The 16,733-nt window shown below is 40.8% G+C and overlaps 1 protein-coding gene across 1 annotated transcript in view; it reads left to right on the forward strand.

Moving 5' to 3' along the window:
• The window catches only part of LOC119654861 (rabphilin-3A), a 64,347-nt gene extending 48,180 nt beyond the window's left edge, over positions 1–16,167 (forward strand). Inside the window, exons 2-5 of the mRNA XM_038060446.1 lie at positions 5,256–5,561; positions 14,514–15,357; positions 15,421–15,635; positions 15,690–16,167. Of these exons, the coding sequence (XP_037916374.1) occupies positions 5,256–5,561; positions 14,514–15,357; positions 15,421–15,635; positions 15,690–15,990 (1,666 nt within the window). The 3' untranslated portion in view covers positions 15,991–16,167. The remainder of the gene's footprint in view (positions 1–5,255; positions 5,562–14,513; positions 15,358–15,420; positions 15,636–15,689) is intronic.
• The last annotated feature ends 566 nt before the right edge of the window (positions 16,168–16,733 follow it).

Below are 16,733 nucleotides of genomic sequence, written 5' to 3' on the forward strand. Positions count from 1 at the left end.
CTACAACTATTAGTAAGTTTATTTGAGCAGATATCGGAATGGGACATATTTTGAGGCCTAGATTTCATCTAGGCGCACCACCCTGTTTTTTTTCGGATTTTTAGGTTAGGTAGTTTCCGAAAATGAGTCCTGTCTCACTTCAAGTGCGTACATTTTGACTCCTTACTCACGCACTTTGCAATTTATGCCAAAACTAATGTCAGTTTCGGAAAGTGAAAATCGAGGCCTTTCATTTGATACCCCACACAACTATATGCGGTGAAAAAAATTGTTGAATCCCCCTTTTGCATATATGGGGAGGCCCCCTTTAAACTCCACCTAAATTTATGCGACTCGCTGTATGCGTGGGATTTCATAGTTCCCATTTCTCCGCCAAATTTCGTTCAATCGGTTTAGCCGTTTTGGAGAAAAATGCGTGTGACAGACAGACAGACAGACATTGAATCGATTTTAATAAGGTTTTGTTTTACACAAAACCTTAAAAAGAAAAGCGAAAGTGGCACCATGGACCCCGCCTTTCATATAAGTTCACTTTATACATATGATGATGACGAATGCAGTAAATTTACATGAAATGCAATAATTTGACTTCCAATAACTTTGTTACTAATAGTTGGATTTCGTTCAAACTTTCCAGAGTTGTATCAGCCACACTGTTGTTTGTACTTCTAGGATCAACTTCAGGGAGGTTTTCGGGTAAATTTCTAAAACATGGTAATATACAATTATTAACTTAATTTGTAGCGACATCGAAGCGGTCTGTATTTTGAGGTCTAGATTTTGTATAGATGTATGACTGTGATTTTTATCTGATTTTTCGATTGAATAGGTTCTGAGAACGAGAGCTGTGAGTCTACTTTCCTATGTTTCATCTAATATCAGAAATAGCATCAGTTTCGAAAAGTACTAATTGAGCCCTTTCACTTGATACCCCACATGATTATACTCTGTAAAAAAAAGAATGACCACTCCCCTTTCACATGTATGGGAAACCCCCTTCAAACTCAACACAAAATTGCGCCACTCGCTGCATGTAAAGGGACACATAGGCCACATGTCCTCAAAAATTTCATGACAATCGGTTCAGCCGTTTCTGAGTAAATCGGCTGTGACAGACAGAGAGACGGACAGGCCGACATTGAACCGATTTTAATAAGGTTTTGTTTCACACAATTTTGTTTCCAATTCTCTTGTGATGGAATACAATGCCGTAGAGGTGTAATTATTGCGCATGTATTTAAGTATACTTCAATAAATTTTTGTGCAGATATAAATAACAAGGCGGGAAACCGGAATCTAGACGCTTCAGGTATAAAAGGTTTTGTGTATTTCTTTTATAAAGAGATTTGAGTGTGCATTTGCCCCATTAGTATGTAGCACGCAATATATGCATATATTATGTGAGAATTTCCATTTTCAAGTGATATTGCCATTCAAAGTCTTGAATTTGCACAGAAGCGACAGCTTTGACTTATTATAACTTTGTTAGTAACAGTGCCATGAGAAAATTCGGTATCCCATTTTTACACAAACCCTTAAAAATGGTAGCACTACAGCAATGGACTCTTCGCCTTGTTTTCACTAATGATGAGAATCATTTCTAGAGTGAATTCTAACAAAATTTCTAGAGTGAATTCTAAAAAAAGTCCTCTTCTAGATTATCAGTATTTTGAATTTCAACTAAATTCAAACCCATTGAGAAGTCCGCGATGTCAAGTCGAGTCAAGCAACTTCAGAACACCGGAAGCTGACAGTTCTTCGTGGAAATATTAAAGTATCCGAGTTAATTTCAGCGGTGAAATATTAAGAAGGACGGTAAAATATTGTTCCGTGCACGAGTAACTCTACGAAGACTGCCACTGAAACCAAAATTTGATTTCTTTGCAGTCAGGTTTGTGAGGAATTTGCATTTTCTAAACGTAAACCCCAATCTTAATTAACAACATATGATTGGAGGATTTGAAGGCCTGCACTTGCCAAATTGTAAAGGAAGCCCTTTGCAGGAGATAAATGAGCCTAATACAAATGATATCACAGAAGAAATCTCGTAGAATATTCGAAACCCGTCCAGTATAAATCCATTTTTTACCGCCTGCAATGACGTTTTATTGCCACTCACGCAAAGATGCGCGTCAAGTTCCTTGTTCACCTTGTGCTCGGTCGTTATTTCCGCCAAAACCATGGAAACAATGTCCTTACGCATTAACTACACTCTCCCATTGTATTGCCTTTTCCGCTTGGACCCTCATTATGTTGTAATACATCGAAGATTTGCATTAATTTAACTTCTCACATTTGTAAAATAGAAATAGAAAATAAGTTTGAAGCTATCGGTGGAGACAGATATTCGCGTCGACATTACAACGCTATTATTCTCATTATCATAGTATAAATAATGTGCATTAAACAACATATTGGTCTTTCCGTTTTTACGCCTTTCGTTTCGGCGACTTTACACTTGTCGGAAGTGGCTATATAGTACGTTACCATCACTGCCGAAACCTACGGTAAATTGTCAATTGTACTCCCACGTCTAAAAACTGAATGGTTATTTCAAAAGTCGGAAGCAACAAACACTAAATCGTATGCTTTCATGTAGCTAAGGTTCAAACTAGTCGCCCAGTGACGTCATATGAAGGGTCACCCAATTACCATTATAATTAATAAATGAGCGTTCCGAATCGGGTTTTCCATGGATATGTTGAAATTACTATTTCTTCGTAAAGAAACATATAGTTCGTTTTGAGAATGAAGGGGGTCCTAAGTCCGCATCAACTTAATGCAGGACCGGACCAATTGAGGAGCAACTTACTCCTTCTTTTCTGGTCTACGGACCCCTCGCTTAGGGCTTGCACCCAAACTTTTTTAAAAAAAAGTCAAACGACGACGGCTTTACGGTTTCTTACCAGGGCAGAGGCAAATCGTCAGACGCTGCCTCACCTCTGCCCGTGTTTTACGAATTATATAAAGGAGCATTCAACATCTGCGAGCCGCTACGGTCACGCTGCTCCCAGGGCAGAGGTGAGGCAACGTCTGACGATTTGCCTCTGCCCTGGTAAGAAACCGTAAAGCCGTCGTCGCTTGACTTTTTTTTAACATATAGTTATTTTCTAAGGCAAGGAGTTCATTCTCCTCTGTCTTCCGGCACGCAATATAGCTAGCTCCAATTGAAAGCTTGAAAAAAACGAAATTGTTTTTTAATCTAGATATATAGAAATATTGATTTTGAAATAATTGGCGAGTGTTTGTTTAACTTTGTTTAATTTTCACGAAAAAATTACTGACCGTTGCATAGTTGCAATAAACTTATCCAAAATTCCCTATGTGGTTATCTTCTTGTTTTCAAGATGTGGCTAAATTTTTGAGTAAAAATTTTGAAAATTTTTGGAGTTAACCTGTCCAATTTTAGAAAATCATGTTTAGATGATTTGAACCGCAACCTTCCGTACGATAGCCTTGTACTCTAACCACTCAGCTATCCGGACAGCATGTTTCTGAGAATGGGCCCGTTAAAGAAATGATCACATCAGAAAGTACTAACTGAGACCTTCAATTTGATACCCCACATGACAATTTTTGACGAAAAAAATTTACACCCCCCTTTTGCATGTATGCCTTGCCTCGTAGTTTTGAAGCGCCCTATATATAAAGGAACAACATAAGAAGTTGAACATTTTTTTCAACCCTTTTCCCAATACTTTGATTAATTAGATACAAAGGGGCACATTAAACAAGTCGGAAAAGTGTTCACCAAATTGGTAGTGTCATGCTCTACATTAAAATCTGAATTACTGCAAATGGTTCTAGGGTGAACTTAAAGGGGTTTGTACTATTATATTATCAATTGTTCTGAGCAGATATCGGTATGACGGTTGAGTAGCTTCCGTGAATGGGTCCGCGAAAGAGATGATTACTTTCCAGCCCCCATATTTCCCCTTTCGCATGGCAAGCCAGATAGAGGCCAGAACTAGTCGAGGCTTTTCCTTTCATATGGGGACATGATTATAATCGGCGAAAAAAAATTCTGAACCACTCTTTTGCATGTGTGCCCTGGAAAAAATTACCCTCACCGGGTGAAGTGCCGTGCAACTGGTTGACGTGATTGACGTTGGTTGCAACACAAATAGTGTGGAGATGGCAAAAACGAACTTATTCTTTGAAATGTCATTTTCAAGGCAGGGGAAGCCATAACAATTTTCCCGAGTTACTTGTACTGGCATCATTTTAGTATTAATCGAATGCTGCATGAAAACTGCGAAGAATCTCAATTTACACGAACATACTCAGATGAGCAAAATTACCTTCCTTCAGTTAATTGATAGACAGAAAAACTGTTTTGTATCACTACCAATGCTAATACCGGATCATGTACATACACATATCATGAAGCATCTGCTGATGTGCTTCATGAGCAAATTTATACATATTGTCCTTCCTCCAGGACAAGCGCATATTTCAAAGATAAAACTATTGATCCAAAGATACACTTTCAAGTTTAAGATTGGCATTTTATTGATACATTGTATGGACAAGCTGTGTATCATCACCGCTCAACTGCTTCATTGCTCCAATTGGAGATATGTACATGTACGTCGATATTATGTATTATCTTCTCATCCCTTTGATTGTCGGCTTTCATGAACATTATATGCCTTTAAGTATCTTTAAATAGTTTTGCTTATGTGTTTTGGATCTTCTGTTTTTCAAATGCTTTTTTCCACAATAAACATGGAGAAGTGGAGAAAGAATATTTATTCATTGATTATCCCGAAATATGATTTTGTTTGCATTGCCATTGGATAGAGTTCTTCCACCCGATGATTAATGGAATAGTACATAATGGGACATTATGTACACAGATTTGCTAACGATGGCAAATACTACAATAGCAAATCCGCAAGGCAGATGATTTTTCGAGGAGCACTCAATAATGCATCAGTTGGGTCCTTCGATTCTAGGAAAATGTTGAGGCTGATTATTTTGGGAAAATAAGCTCCTTAAATAAACCGGCCCAGGCACGACTAAGGCAATGATCCTGGGTATAATTTATTCTGTTCGTGAAAGCTTTGCAAATTTCTGTATCTTCTGCCGGGTCGAGTAGAATATAGGACAGGATATATGTATATATTTTTCCGTTGAGATAGGTAAAGTAGACATTAGGGTTGTTTGACGATATCTCAAAGTTGAATATTCTCCTATATCTTTACATACATATATATATACAGGAAGAAAGCAATAATGATTGTTATTTTCAGGCTTCACACAGGATGGAGTACCGGCAAACCTGGCAGTCCACTTCGGCCGGAGGAGCAAGCTGTTATACTCTCTGTGATTCGGCGAAATGAGGCGTTAGAAACGGCGGAACGCCTGCGAGTGGGTCGTTTGGTGGAAAGGCTTGAGAAATTGAAGCACAGAGCGGCGGAATGTGGGTCACATTGCTGCCGACTATGTGGTCAAACTTTTGGACTTCTTGGGCCATCAAAACTAATTTGCGGTGATTGTCAGAAGGCAGTGTGTTCCAAGTGCTCAATCGATATAAATGTGAAGTCACCCAAACATAAGTAAGTGCAACTTTGTTATATTAGATGAAGTAGTTAGAAGTTATCCAAATTGTAAATCATCATCATTTCAGAATCAGGTAGAATTATTTATCTTGAATTGTTTCCACATTGTACGCTTTTATTAATTCCACTTAAGGTGTAGTGTGTAGTACACTATTTAGGGGGTACACTCAATGCAAACTGCTATTAAGATAGTTTTAGTCTTCGCTCGTTTGTTTATCTAATGGGTGTCGCAACAACGCATCGGTCTTTATAATCAACTGGTATTGCGACTCCTGAAAATACGTGACCCTGCTGGAAATGAATATAACCTGGGAATGCGTAGTCTATGCAATGTACCCATTTCAGAAAATTCTGTACACGCTCTTTAGAATTCGTCAGTGAAGAAAAGTGATTTGGCGACTACTGAGCCTGCTACCCGCAGTGCAAAGCAATGTTGTTGATGCTGCCTATTTTCCCCTCCGGCTCTTGGCCACCAGCTTCCACAATGAATTCCTACACGCTTTCTGATTATTATTTGTGAATTATCACAATCTTGTTGATGCCCGATTTGCAGTTATTGGCGGTTTATTTATCCGGAATCTTTCGGAAAGGACCAAATGACATGAAGTTTATAGTGGAAGTAGCAAAATGAACTAGGGGGCGAGTGGCATCCTTTATCGGGGAGGTTGAAAATTTTATACTCAAAATAACCGCAGAAATCGATGAAATGGTTAATTCTAAGCGAAAACTATATTATAAAAAATTTTTATGGAAGCAATAGTTTTTGCGTTATTCATGTCAATTTCATTGGTAAAGGGTTAATTCCGTTTGTTGAAGGGTTAATTTTATTTGCAAAAGCGTTAACTTGATATTACTAAAATTTAACTTAATTTGGCGAATAGTAAATTTGTCTTGCAAATGGTATAGTGTAACATAAATATGTCTTTGCTGCAAACAAATTGACAAAATTGTCAATAATTATTACAAATTCTAGTACTCGGGGTGGTAATTAACTGTTGAACGGTACAGTAAATATTAAGCTATATAGTACATCGTTAACAGATTTTGGACTACTTCATTAAAAAGTTCACAAGTTTTTATAACAATGATTTGGTTTACATAGGCGACTTTAAATCAAAAAATGCTTGCATTAGTAATTGACACAATTTCTGGGACACCATCGCTCTATTCCATGTTGGGAGTTCAAAATCTGTAATAAATAATTAATTATGTAATGAGTTGATAATGAATGTTTTGCTTCATTTGCTTAATTTTTGAGGTCTTTTTTGGAGTCCCACACACCTAAAAGGGGGTACAGTTTTTTTCACCGAATATAGACACGTAGGGTATCAAATGAAAGGTCTCGATTAACATTTTGTCAAGCAGGTATTAGTTTTGTCATTGGATGCAATAAAAAGGGGTGTGGGGGTCCGAAAGGAGTCAATTTCTTCAAGGACTCATTCTCAGAAACCACCCAACTGAAAAATCTGAAAAAATTATGATGGTCCGCGCACATGGTATCTAAGCCCCGAAATACTTACGAATCTGCTCAAATAAAGTTAAGGGGGTCATCTCGTGTGTCGGATCAGAGGAATCGATTGCATCCAGTTATAGTGCAGAATATTTGGGCAAAGTGATTTTTCACTTGGTCAAAGGGTAGTATAGGTCCCGGGGCGAAACGTGGATTGGTACCCACGATGGAGCATAAAACCTGGGAAATGCCTGCTGAACCAACGCCAACAGCTCTACTACCAAACCCTATCTCCACCTCCACGTGGTGACCGCTGGGAGCTCTTTCTTGACGAAAAGCTGCAGACGGAGAAGGATGAAGGCGAGTCTCCCGCGCCTAAAAACGGGACAAATTGTACCAACTGGTCCTCCAGGTTGGGGGTTGGGTAGGGCTGACAACCCTACACGGAAAACAACCTGTTACGAAGCCACAACAGGAGCCTCGGATAGGACGGATGTTAAAACGACGGACCCGGCAACGACAAAGGAACAACGATTTGCGCATTTTCTCATGGAACGTGCGCTCCCTGTACAGAGATGAAGCTGATAAGCAGCTAGCCGATACCCTGTCCCAATATAGGGCTGATGTAACAGCGTTGCAAGAGATGCGATGGACAGGGACCGGTTTCCTGGAGAAGAGCCACTACACCATATATTATAGCGGCCATCCAGTAAACCATGTGCTCGGAGTAGGTTTCTTAGTCAGCCAAAAAATGAAACCTGCTGTTATCGGCTTTGAAAGTATAAGCGAACGGCTATGCACTCTGCGCTTGCGAGGCAAGTTTAGAAATATAAGCCTCATAAACGTTCACGCCCCTACAGAGGAGACTGCAGAGTCGGAGAAGGATACCTTCTACGAGGCAGTAGAAAGAACCCTCGAAGCCTGTCCCAGATATGATATCAAAATCATACTTGGGGATTTTAACAGCCAAGTAGGGAAGGAGCCCGTATTCAGGCGATACGTTGGCTCCCATAGCTTACACGAAAAAACAAATGATAACGGACTGCGGACTATTCAATTAGCAGGGTCACACGAAATGGTTGTTGGAAGTACCTGGTTTGCGCGGAAAGCGGTCCACAAACATACGTGGGCCTCTCCAGACGGGACCACTTTCAACCAAATTGACCACGTGTTGATCGAACGCCGCCACCTCTCAGCCTTGATGAATGTCAGAACATATAGGGGGGCCAATATAGACTCGGATCACTATCTCGTTGGCATGGTGCTCCGAGTTCGAATAACAATACCACCTAGAATCCCCTCTGACAATCAGGTGAGAGTGAACACTGAAGCCATCCACAACACAACCCTCCGCGACACCTATAAGAGGGAAATGGATGCCGCAATAACCGCAGTCAATAGAGGACCTGGAGATGAAGCATCAACTAATGATCTTCACAACCACCTGAAGAACGTTATCATGGATACGGCCACAAATATACTTGGCCCCAGCCGCAAAAGGAGTCGGAACGGCTGGTTTGACGATGAATGTAAGCTAGCAACGGAACGGAAGAATGCCGCATACCGAGTAATGTTGCATTCTCAAAGTACGCGGGCACGCGCAGAGACTTATCACGAACTCCGTCGAGCGGAGAAGCGACTTCACAGACGGAAAAAGGAAGCCTGGGAGAACCAACAAGTCTGTGAACTAGAAAAGTACAGGGAGCAACCGCACCAGGCGCGGAAGTTTTACCAACAAGTCAGCAGGATGAAGCCTTATACACCTCGATGCTCATCCTGCCGAGACAAAGAGGGAAATCTGATTTCCGACAGAATGGGCATATTAGAGCGATGGGTTGAGTACTTTGATGAGCTACTGAACAACCAGAACATCGGCGAGTTGGAGGTCCCGCCAACTGAAGACGACGGACAAATACTGCCACCACCAAGTTTAGGAGAAACAGTCCGTGCAATTCATCGGCTAAAAAATCATAAGTCGCCAGGAGCCGATGGAATTACAGCCGAATTGGTTAAATATGGAGGCGACCAGTTACACCAAGTGGTTCATCAACTTGTGCTCAAGGTATGGGACAGCGAATCAATGCCTGACGATTGGCAGCGAGGCATAATCTGTCTCATACATAAAAAGGGAGATATCACACAGTGCAGCAATTATAGAGGTATCACGTTGCTGAGTACCATCTATAAGATATTCTCCACTATCTTGCTAGGCCGGATAGCCCCATACGCCCAGAACATCATTGGCCCATACCAAAGAGGCTTCACTCCAGGCAAATCAGCAACAGATCAGATTTTCTCTCTGCGGCAGGCGATGGAAAAACTGTTGGAATATGGACAACAGTTGCACCATCTGTTCATCGACTTTAAAGCCGCCTATGATAGCATAGCCAGGGTAAAACTGTACACGGCCATGAGAGAATTCGGTATCCCGGTGAAATTAATAAGACTGACTAGGCTGACCCTGACCAATGTGCGAGGCCAGATAAAAGCAGCAGGATCACTCTCAAGACCATTCGACATCAACAACGGTCTACGACAAGGGGATGCGCTATCATGCGTCCTCTTTAACCTGGCCCTCGAGAAAGTGATCCGTGATGCTGAGGTGAATGCAAGAGGTACGATCCTCTTCAAGTCCACCCAACTACTGGCCTATGCTGACGATATCGACATCATGGGAAGAACCACCCGAGACGTTCAAACTGCCTTCATCCAGATCGAGCAGGCGGCGCGAGATCTTGGGCTGCACATCAATGAAGGCAAGACAAAATACATGGTGGCAACGTCAGCACCGAAGACGAATCAACCAACAACATCAAACCGCACTGGTCAAACACAAGCACGAACAAGAATAAGGATAGGGGAATACAACTTTGAGACCGTTGACAATTTCTCCTATCTAGGGTCGAAAATCACAACCGATAACAACTACGATGATGAAATCCGCGCACGGTTGTTGTCAGCCAACAGAGCCTACTTCAGCTTACAAAGACTGTTCCGCTCGAAACGTCTCACCATAGGGTCAAAGCTCTTACTGTACAAGACTATGATCTTGCCAGTCCTCATGTATTCCTCGGAAACTTGGGTTCTTAGCAAGAAAAATTGCGAACTCTTGGCCGCGTTCGAGAGAAGAATCCTCCGAAGAATTTTTGGCCCCCTACATGAGGATGGACGATTCCGTAGCCTACACAATGACGAAATCTATGAGCGATACCATGACCGTCCGGTTGTGGATAAAATCCGGCTCAATAGGTTACGGTGGGCGGGTCACTTAATCCGTATGGATGAAGATGATCCCACCCGGAAAGTCTATAAGGGCAATATCTATGGTAGGAAAAGAAGACGAGGCAGACCCTGCCTAAGATGGAGCGATGGCGTGGGCCAGGACGCCAGACAGCTTTTAGGGATATCGAATTGGTGGACCTCGGCGCAAAACCGGGATGTCTGGAGTTCCTTATTAAGGCAGGCCTAGACCGGATACCGGTTGTTGCGCCGTTGATGATGATGATGATTTTTCAATATTCGGAGTCATTCGGCAATTGTAGTGTTAAACAGGCAAAATGTCATATGTCAGGTTTATGTCGATAGCCATAAAAGAGCGAGAATTGAAGTTAAGGTTTTCTATGCGTTTTTGAAGAAACCGAAGATTTATGGACTAGGTTTAGCAGATTAATGGGCAGTTTGGATTTTATGGTTAAGACTCACATTCTAATTTTTAAATGCGTTTTTCTCTAAACTGCATGTTGGAAATCGAGTGCCACCTTAGCCCAAAATCTATCCAACGAAATTCTTTGAAATTTATCTCTATCCTTACCCTACGGCTTGTTAAACCAAATTTCTTTGATATCCCCAAACAGCGACTCTTATCTAGGTGTATTTCCACTACGTGTATTTCCACTAAATGTTGCTGTTATGAGGGATACCAACATCAATAATGAATGCGGGGCGACCTGTCTAAAGAAGTCAAGCTTGTTGAGTGAAATACGACGATCAGTTACAACTTGCCGGTCCAAATACAATACACTACGCCAGCAGAACTATGGTGGTATATTGCCTGCGGTTCGTATCGGTGTTCTAGTGGGTGGGCTTTACTTTGAAGTCTTCAGCAGCAAGCAATATTTGTCCCAACTATAGAAAAAGTGATCGAGACGTTCTGCAGTAACTTTACATTCCGGTGGTAAATAGATTGCTAGTTTGACGAGACGTAATCATTCTAATATTCCGCTACCCCATGACACTGATTTTTTTTTAATTAAATGCGTATCTGAAATTAACAGTTGATCAATTTGTTTTTGAAGTTGGGAACTATGAACCTGAGTTCCTTCGACCCAACTTCGACCCATTTCTTATCAATCAGAAGTTGCTCACAAGACGCGAAAGGAAATGCAGCAATTGGCTGACACTCCAAGTGACGTCACTGTGCGAGTAGTTTGAATATTAGCTTTGTGCTTAGCTACGGTTTAGTGTTTGTTACTTCCGACTTTTCAAGTAATCATTCAGTATTTAACCGAAAGGGGTGAAAATGGTACGGGGTAACGTGAAAAGACAATTTGACAATTTAGCTGGTTTGGAACGGTGGTAGCGAGCTATATAGCAACTTTCGACAAGTGAAATGTCCCCGAAACGAAAGGCGAAAATATATATAGTGTATGTTGTTTAAAACACATTAATTATATTAATTAGAATAATAGTGTTGTAATCTTGACGCGAATATCAGTCTCCACCGATGCCTTCAAACATATTTCCCTATTTTACAAATGTGAGAAGTTAAATTAATGCAAATCTTCGACATTGACGGCGTAAAAATTATGGAAACAATGAGGTGGGGAGAGTGTCGCTAATGTGCAAGAACAATGTTTGCACGGTTTTGGCCGAAATAATACCCGAACACAAACAGCACAAGAAACATCACTCGCATCTTCACCTGGGTGGCCATAAAACGTACGTTTTTCGCAGATCCACGGACTCAAACCTCGGGCCGGTTGAATATTCTAAGAAATCTCTTCTGTGGTATCATTTACATTAGGCTCTTTTATCTCCTGCAAAGTGGTTGCCAAAACACGCCTCTCTTGCAATTCGACAACTGCAGATCTTCAACTGAAACATGAAAATAGAGTAACAGTGACAAAAATTTTGAACGCATTCACCTACTATTAATTAATTTGAATTGTTTCAATTTAGTTGATATTGAAAATTCTGATAATCTAAAAAGACAGTTTTTTTTAAAAAAACAGTCTATGATAGTTTTGTCAGATTGCACTGTAAAAATGATTTCCATCATTAGTAAAAATAAGGCGAGGAGCCTATTGCCAGCAAGTATCCCACATAATTACTGTTATTTTTATCCCGGGAGTCCTGGCTAATCTTTCAGCAAGTAGCTGTGCTATTTAGATTCCCACAAACCTCGGGAAAACTAACTAACTTAATGTTTCGCGTGACGAAATTCTTGGTAGTTCTGCATGGTGCATGTTAAGTTTGTTTCCATAGTTTTTTTTTAGCAAGAGCGTTTGTAGCAGGCGCTAGATGATGTAAACGGTTTTGTTTAAAACAAAACCTTATTGAAATTGGTTAACATTCCGTGTTTGTCTTTTTTGTCAAGGAGGCGGAAAGATTCAAAATAGGCTGATTTGCATACACACCCTGAGTGGGGGACTTTCACTTTCTAAAACCACTCCAACACCGCCCTGACCAGCGGAAGGAAATACTTCTCCGAGCGGAGGTAGCTTACTCTAGCGTAGCCTTCTTTTTTCTATACGCGGCACTCGTAACCACGTTTTCTTTGTCTACTCCGCTTTACGCAGTCTACGGTGGATAGATCCGATCAGAATATTGGTATAAAGAGAGCTCTTTCTAGGGTTCTATCTGCCTAAGTGGGTTCGTCTAACCACGGTGCTAATCTGCATCCTTCTCGGCTTTGGGTGGTCTGTTTTCTTGCCGTGAGGTCGTCTTCATATTTCGAAAATAATTCGCTGGTGATTGCCGTGGGTGTAGCACCTACCACGTGCCAATACAGGGTTAGCAAGGTCAGATCTTCCAAGGGAGGTATTACTCTTTCCAACAAATTCTTACAGCCCTTTCGTTGGCCAGAAATATCTTCAACTGCGTAAAAGCCTCTTAAACTTAATTTTTTATTCGAGGACCCGAGCTTTAAAATTACCTGGAATCGCCTTTTGACTTTGTAACAGCATATCTTCAAATTTAGACAATGTGAGAGTTTTTAATTCCAAGGATTTACCACTTCCGGCAATATGCCGGCTATCACATCCCTCTTTTAATTCGAACAATAGGCATTTGGGGTCCCTATTGCACTGCCTGTTAATATTGCCTTTCTTCCCATACCTTCTGTATCGATCAGATCGGCATTAATAGTCGCTTATATACGCTTTCGCGAAGTGTCCAAATATGAGGCACTTGAAGCATCTCATTGGTGAAGTCTGTTCTTTTAGACGGCGATGAGCCTATCGGCCGATTACAATTTCTGCACTACCTTCATTTAATCAAGATTCTTTCATTGTATCCAGATGCCATATTTTTGGGCACGTACTGTGACATTCTCCCCAAGCGATTTCTTAACTTGGTTGCGAACGCTGCCAGTTTTTCCCGAACCGGATTTATTTAACTCAAACTTTAAATTCCCTTTGACGTTATTTAGTGTCTCCGCATACGATAGGTTGGGGGACATATTTTCTCTTAGATGGCTGCTGATCCCCATTTTTTCCGCACTCTTGTTTGGTAGCAGACGGATGAAATTACGACTCGGTATGGGTCGCCTTTAACACTGTTAGAGCGTCAGATATCTGCTTTTCCTTGGAACTTCTCTCCTCCTCCTGCAATTTATTATAGATGACCCTAATTGCCCGCTCCAAGTTTTTTATGGTTTGGCACACGTTGTGCTTATCCTAAATAAACTCAGACAGCTCAGCTATTGTGGCTCTAAGTGGACGGGTTACTTACTGTTAAACACTTCTTCACCCTTAGCATTTAATGAGCTTGCCTGGGATATACTTTTGTGCTGTCTTTGGCATTGTTAGAGTTCAAAGAATTGGGAAATTTCTCCTGAATAGGTTAATTTCTTAGTCTTAGAGTACCTCTTGCGGTCGTTTCTCTTGGACAAATGGGGTGGGCGTTCGTCGCTTTTGTCGGCTAGCGACCTTCTTTCAGCTTTTCATTTGCCGTCTTCGTTATTGGTGTTCTTGGCGAAGTCCTGCTTCGTTTGGATATTTACGAACTGCGTACAAATGGCATAGTTGTGCACTCCAGTATTTTTACATAAGATATACACAAAACCGTTCGTACATGAAGCGCCAAATTGGTCCGTTGCGCGATTATATTATTATTTTCAGTGTAGCGACCATATCCAAACAACGCTATGCCGAGATTTTAGAGTAATCTATATAGAATAATAGAATTTAAATAAATAAATAAATTTTTGACATTCTAGCTATTATTTTATTAAAAGGTTCCTTAAAGTTAAATAAATAAATTTTGTGTATTATTTCCAGAGAAGTTTGGTTATGCAAAATTTGCTCAGAAACACGAGAAATCTGGAAAAAGTCAGGAGCTTGGTTTTTCAAAGGTCTTCCACGTTATGAAATCCCGATAAAGTCTTCCAGCACTAGAAACTCGCTGCGCGAATCCAAATCGAGGCCAATAAAAACCACCAAGTTAGGAATGCAGATCGAGGAGAGCAGCTCTGACGAAGATAATGACACTGTAGACAGACAAACTGTTGGTGGCATGAAACGTGAGGAGAGTTTCAGGTTAAAAGCTATGGGATCGTTTCGCAGTTTCTCCAATTCAATATTTTTCAATCGACAAATCTCCTCCGGTGATGTCAATCAACAAGATTGGGATACTATGTCTACCAGTTCAGCTTTGGGCTATTGTCGTCGTGAGAGTGCCAACACGAGGCGAGGTTCCGTTTCTTCCACCTGGTCCATGAGTGAATCATCAAGTGCCAACAGCAGTAACATGAATCAAATAGCGCAGCAGTGTCGGGAACCTTTACTTGGCTGGATTGAGTTATCTCTCAACTACAGTGAAATGGATCACACATTGGAATGTAGTGTGCTTCGAGCCCGGGACTTGCCTGCTATGGATAGTGCTGGCTTGGCGGATCCATTCTGTAAATTAAACATCATAACACCGGAAGGAACTACAAAACAGCTCAAATGGATTAGAACCAAAACAGTTCACAAGACGCGCAATCCAGAATTTAATGAAACAATGACATTCATCGGAGTTGAACCTGAGGAACTTGGAAATTCGGTCCTTTATGTTGTGATACTGGATGACGATAAGTACGGTCACGATTTTCTTGGGACGGCTAAAGTAGCACTATCAACGGTACGAGTAATTTCTTCTGATTGTCTTAGTTGTGAATTTTAACAAATTCTATCTACTTTTCAGGTATATAGCACAAGACCATATAGATTATCTGTACCCTTAGGAACTGAAGACCAATACAGTATTGAAGCGGGATCATCTGGCCCTTGGCCTCGAGGACAAATATTAGTGGCACTTTCTTATAACACAAAGAAAAGATCATTGATTGTTCAGATAAAGCGATGCATAAATTTAGTGCCTATGGACAGCAATGGGAGTTCCGACCCATTTGTTAAATTGTACGTTCCCTAAACATTCTATCACGTTATATAATTTCATTAGTTCCATTCTAGGCATCTAAAACCTGATTCGCACAAAAAGAAGTATAAAACAAGCACAAAATGGAGGAACCTCAATCCTGTGTATAATGAAGAGTTTAATTTTGAAGCACGACCAAATGATCTGGACAAACAGTCATTGATCCTCACTGTTTGGGATAAGGACATTGGGAAAAGCAACGACTTCCTAGGTTCATTGGTGTTGGGCCATAATAGCAAAGGGCGAAGATTGAAACAATGGAATGATTGTCTGCGGCTCCCAGATCACTTCCACGAACAATGGCATTGTCTTTCAAATGAACAACCACCCCACTAATGAACATTGGTTGCTGGGTAATTTTGAAGTGGCCTTAATTTCAGATAATTTGTCTTCTTTCCATGTCGATCACAAATACTAAGTATACATAAACATAATTAGAAATGAAATCTTAGAGTTTTTTACAAGTGTACGCGATAATTATGATATATTCTTTTGATTGCGAATAAAACGCTATTAAACCAATAACAGTTTTTAATATATTGGCCCCCAATATTTCTTCATTGGCAGGATATTTTATACTACGATAAACTGTAGGATATTAAACTACACCTTAATATATAGAACTTAACATCATATCACAGAAATGTTGCTCACTATGTGGAGAATATTATTTAAATAATATTTTCCGCCCGCGAAAAACACTATATGCTGGCTCTGAAGATCTCAGCCGGCACCCTTTCTCCTTTCTACAACATCAACATCACTTGATCACCTCTGAAATGAGGATATCCGCAATCGATATGATATGGGGTTGAGAAAGAGGCAGCTTCGATAGCATGGTCACGTAATTCACGTTAACGAGAATTTACTTGCCAAGATTATCTAATAATGTGGCTTGGTATGCTAGATGGTGATCTGAGAGTCCCGCGACTGCACCCAAATCAGGCGTTGGACAGAACAAAATGGGGCGATCGATCACGATGAGCCGACCACGCTTGTGAACGAGATAAAGGCTAAAGGAAAGGACGAGGACGAAATACCTGCAGCAATTCGAAAGCAATTCAACCCAACGCACGAGT

This window comes from Hermetia illucens, chromosome 4 (assembly GCF_905115235.1).
Source record: "Hermetia illucens chromosome 4, iHerIll2.2.curated.20191125, whole genome shotgun sequence".
In the NCBI taxonomy this organism is placed as follows: domain Eukaryota; kingdom Metazoa; phylum Arthropoda; class Insecta; order Diptera; family Stratiomyidae; genus Hermetia; species Hermetia illucens.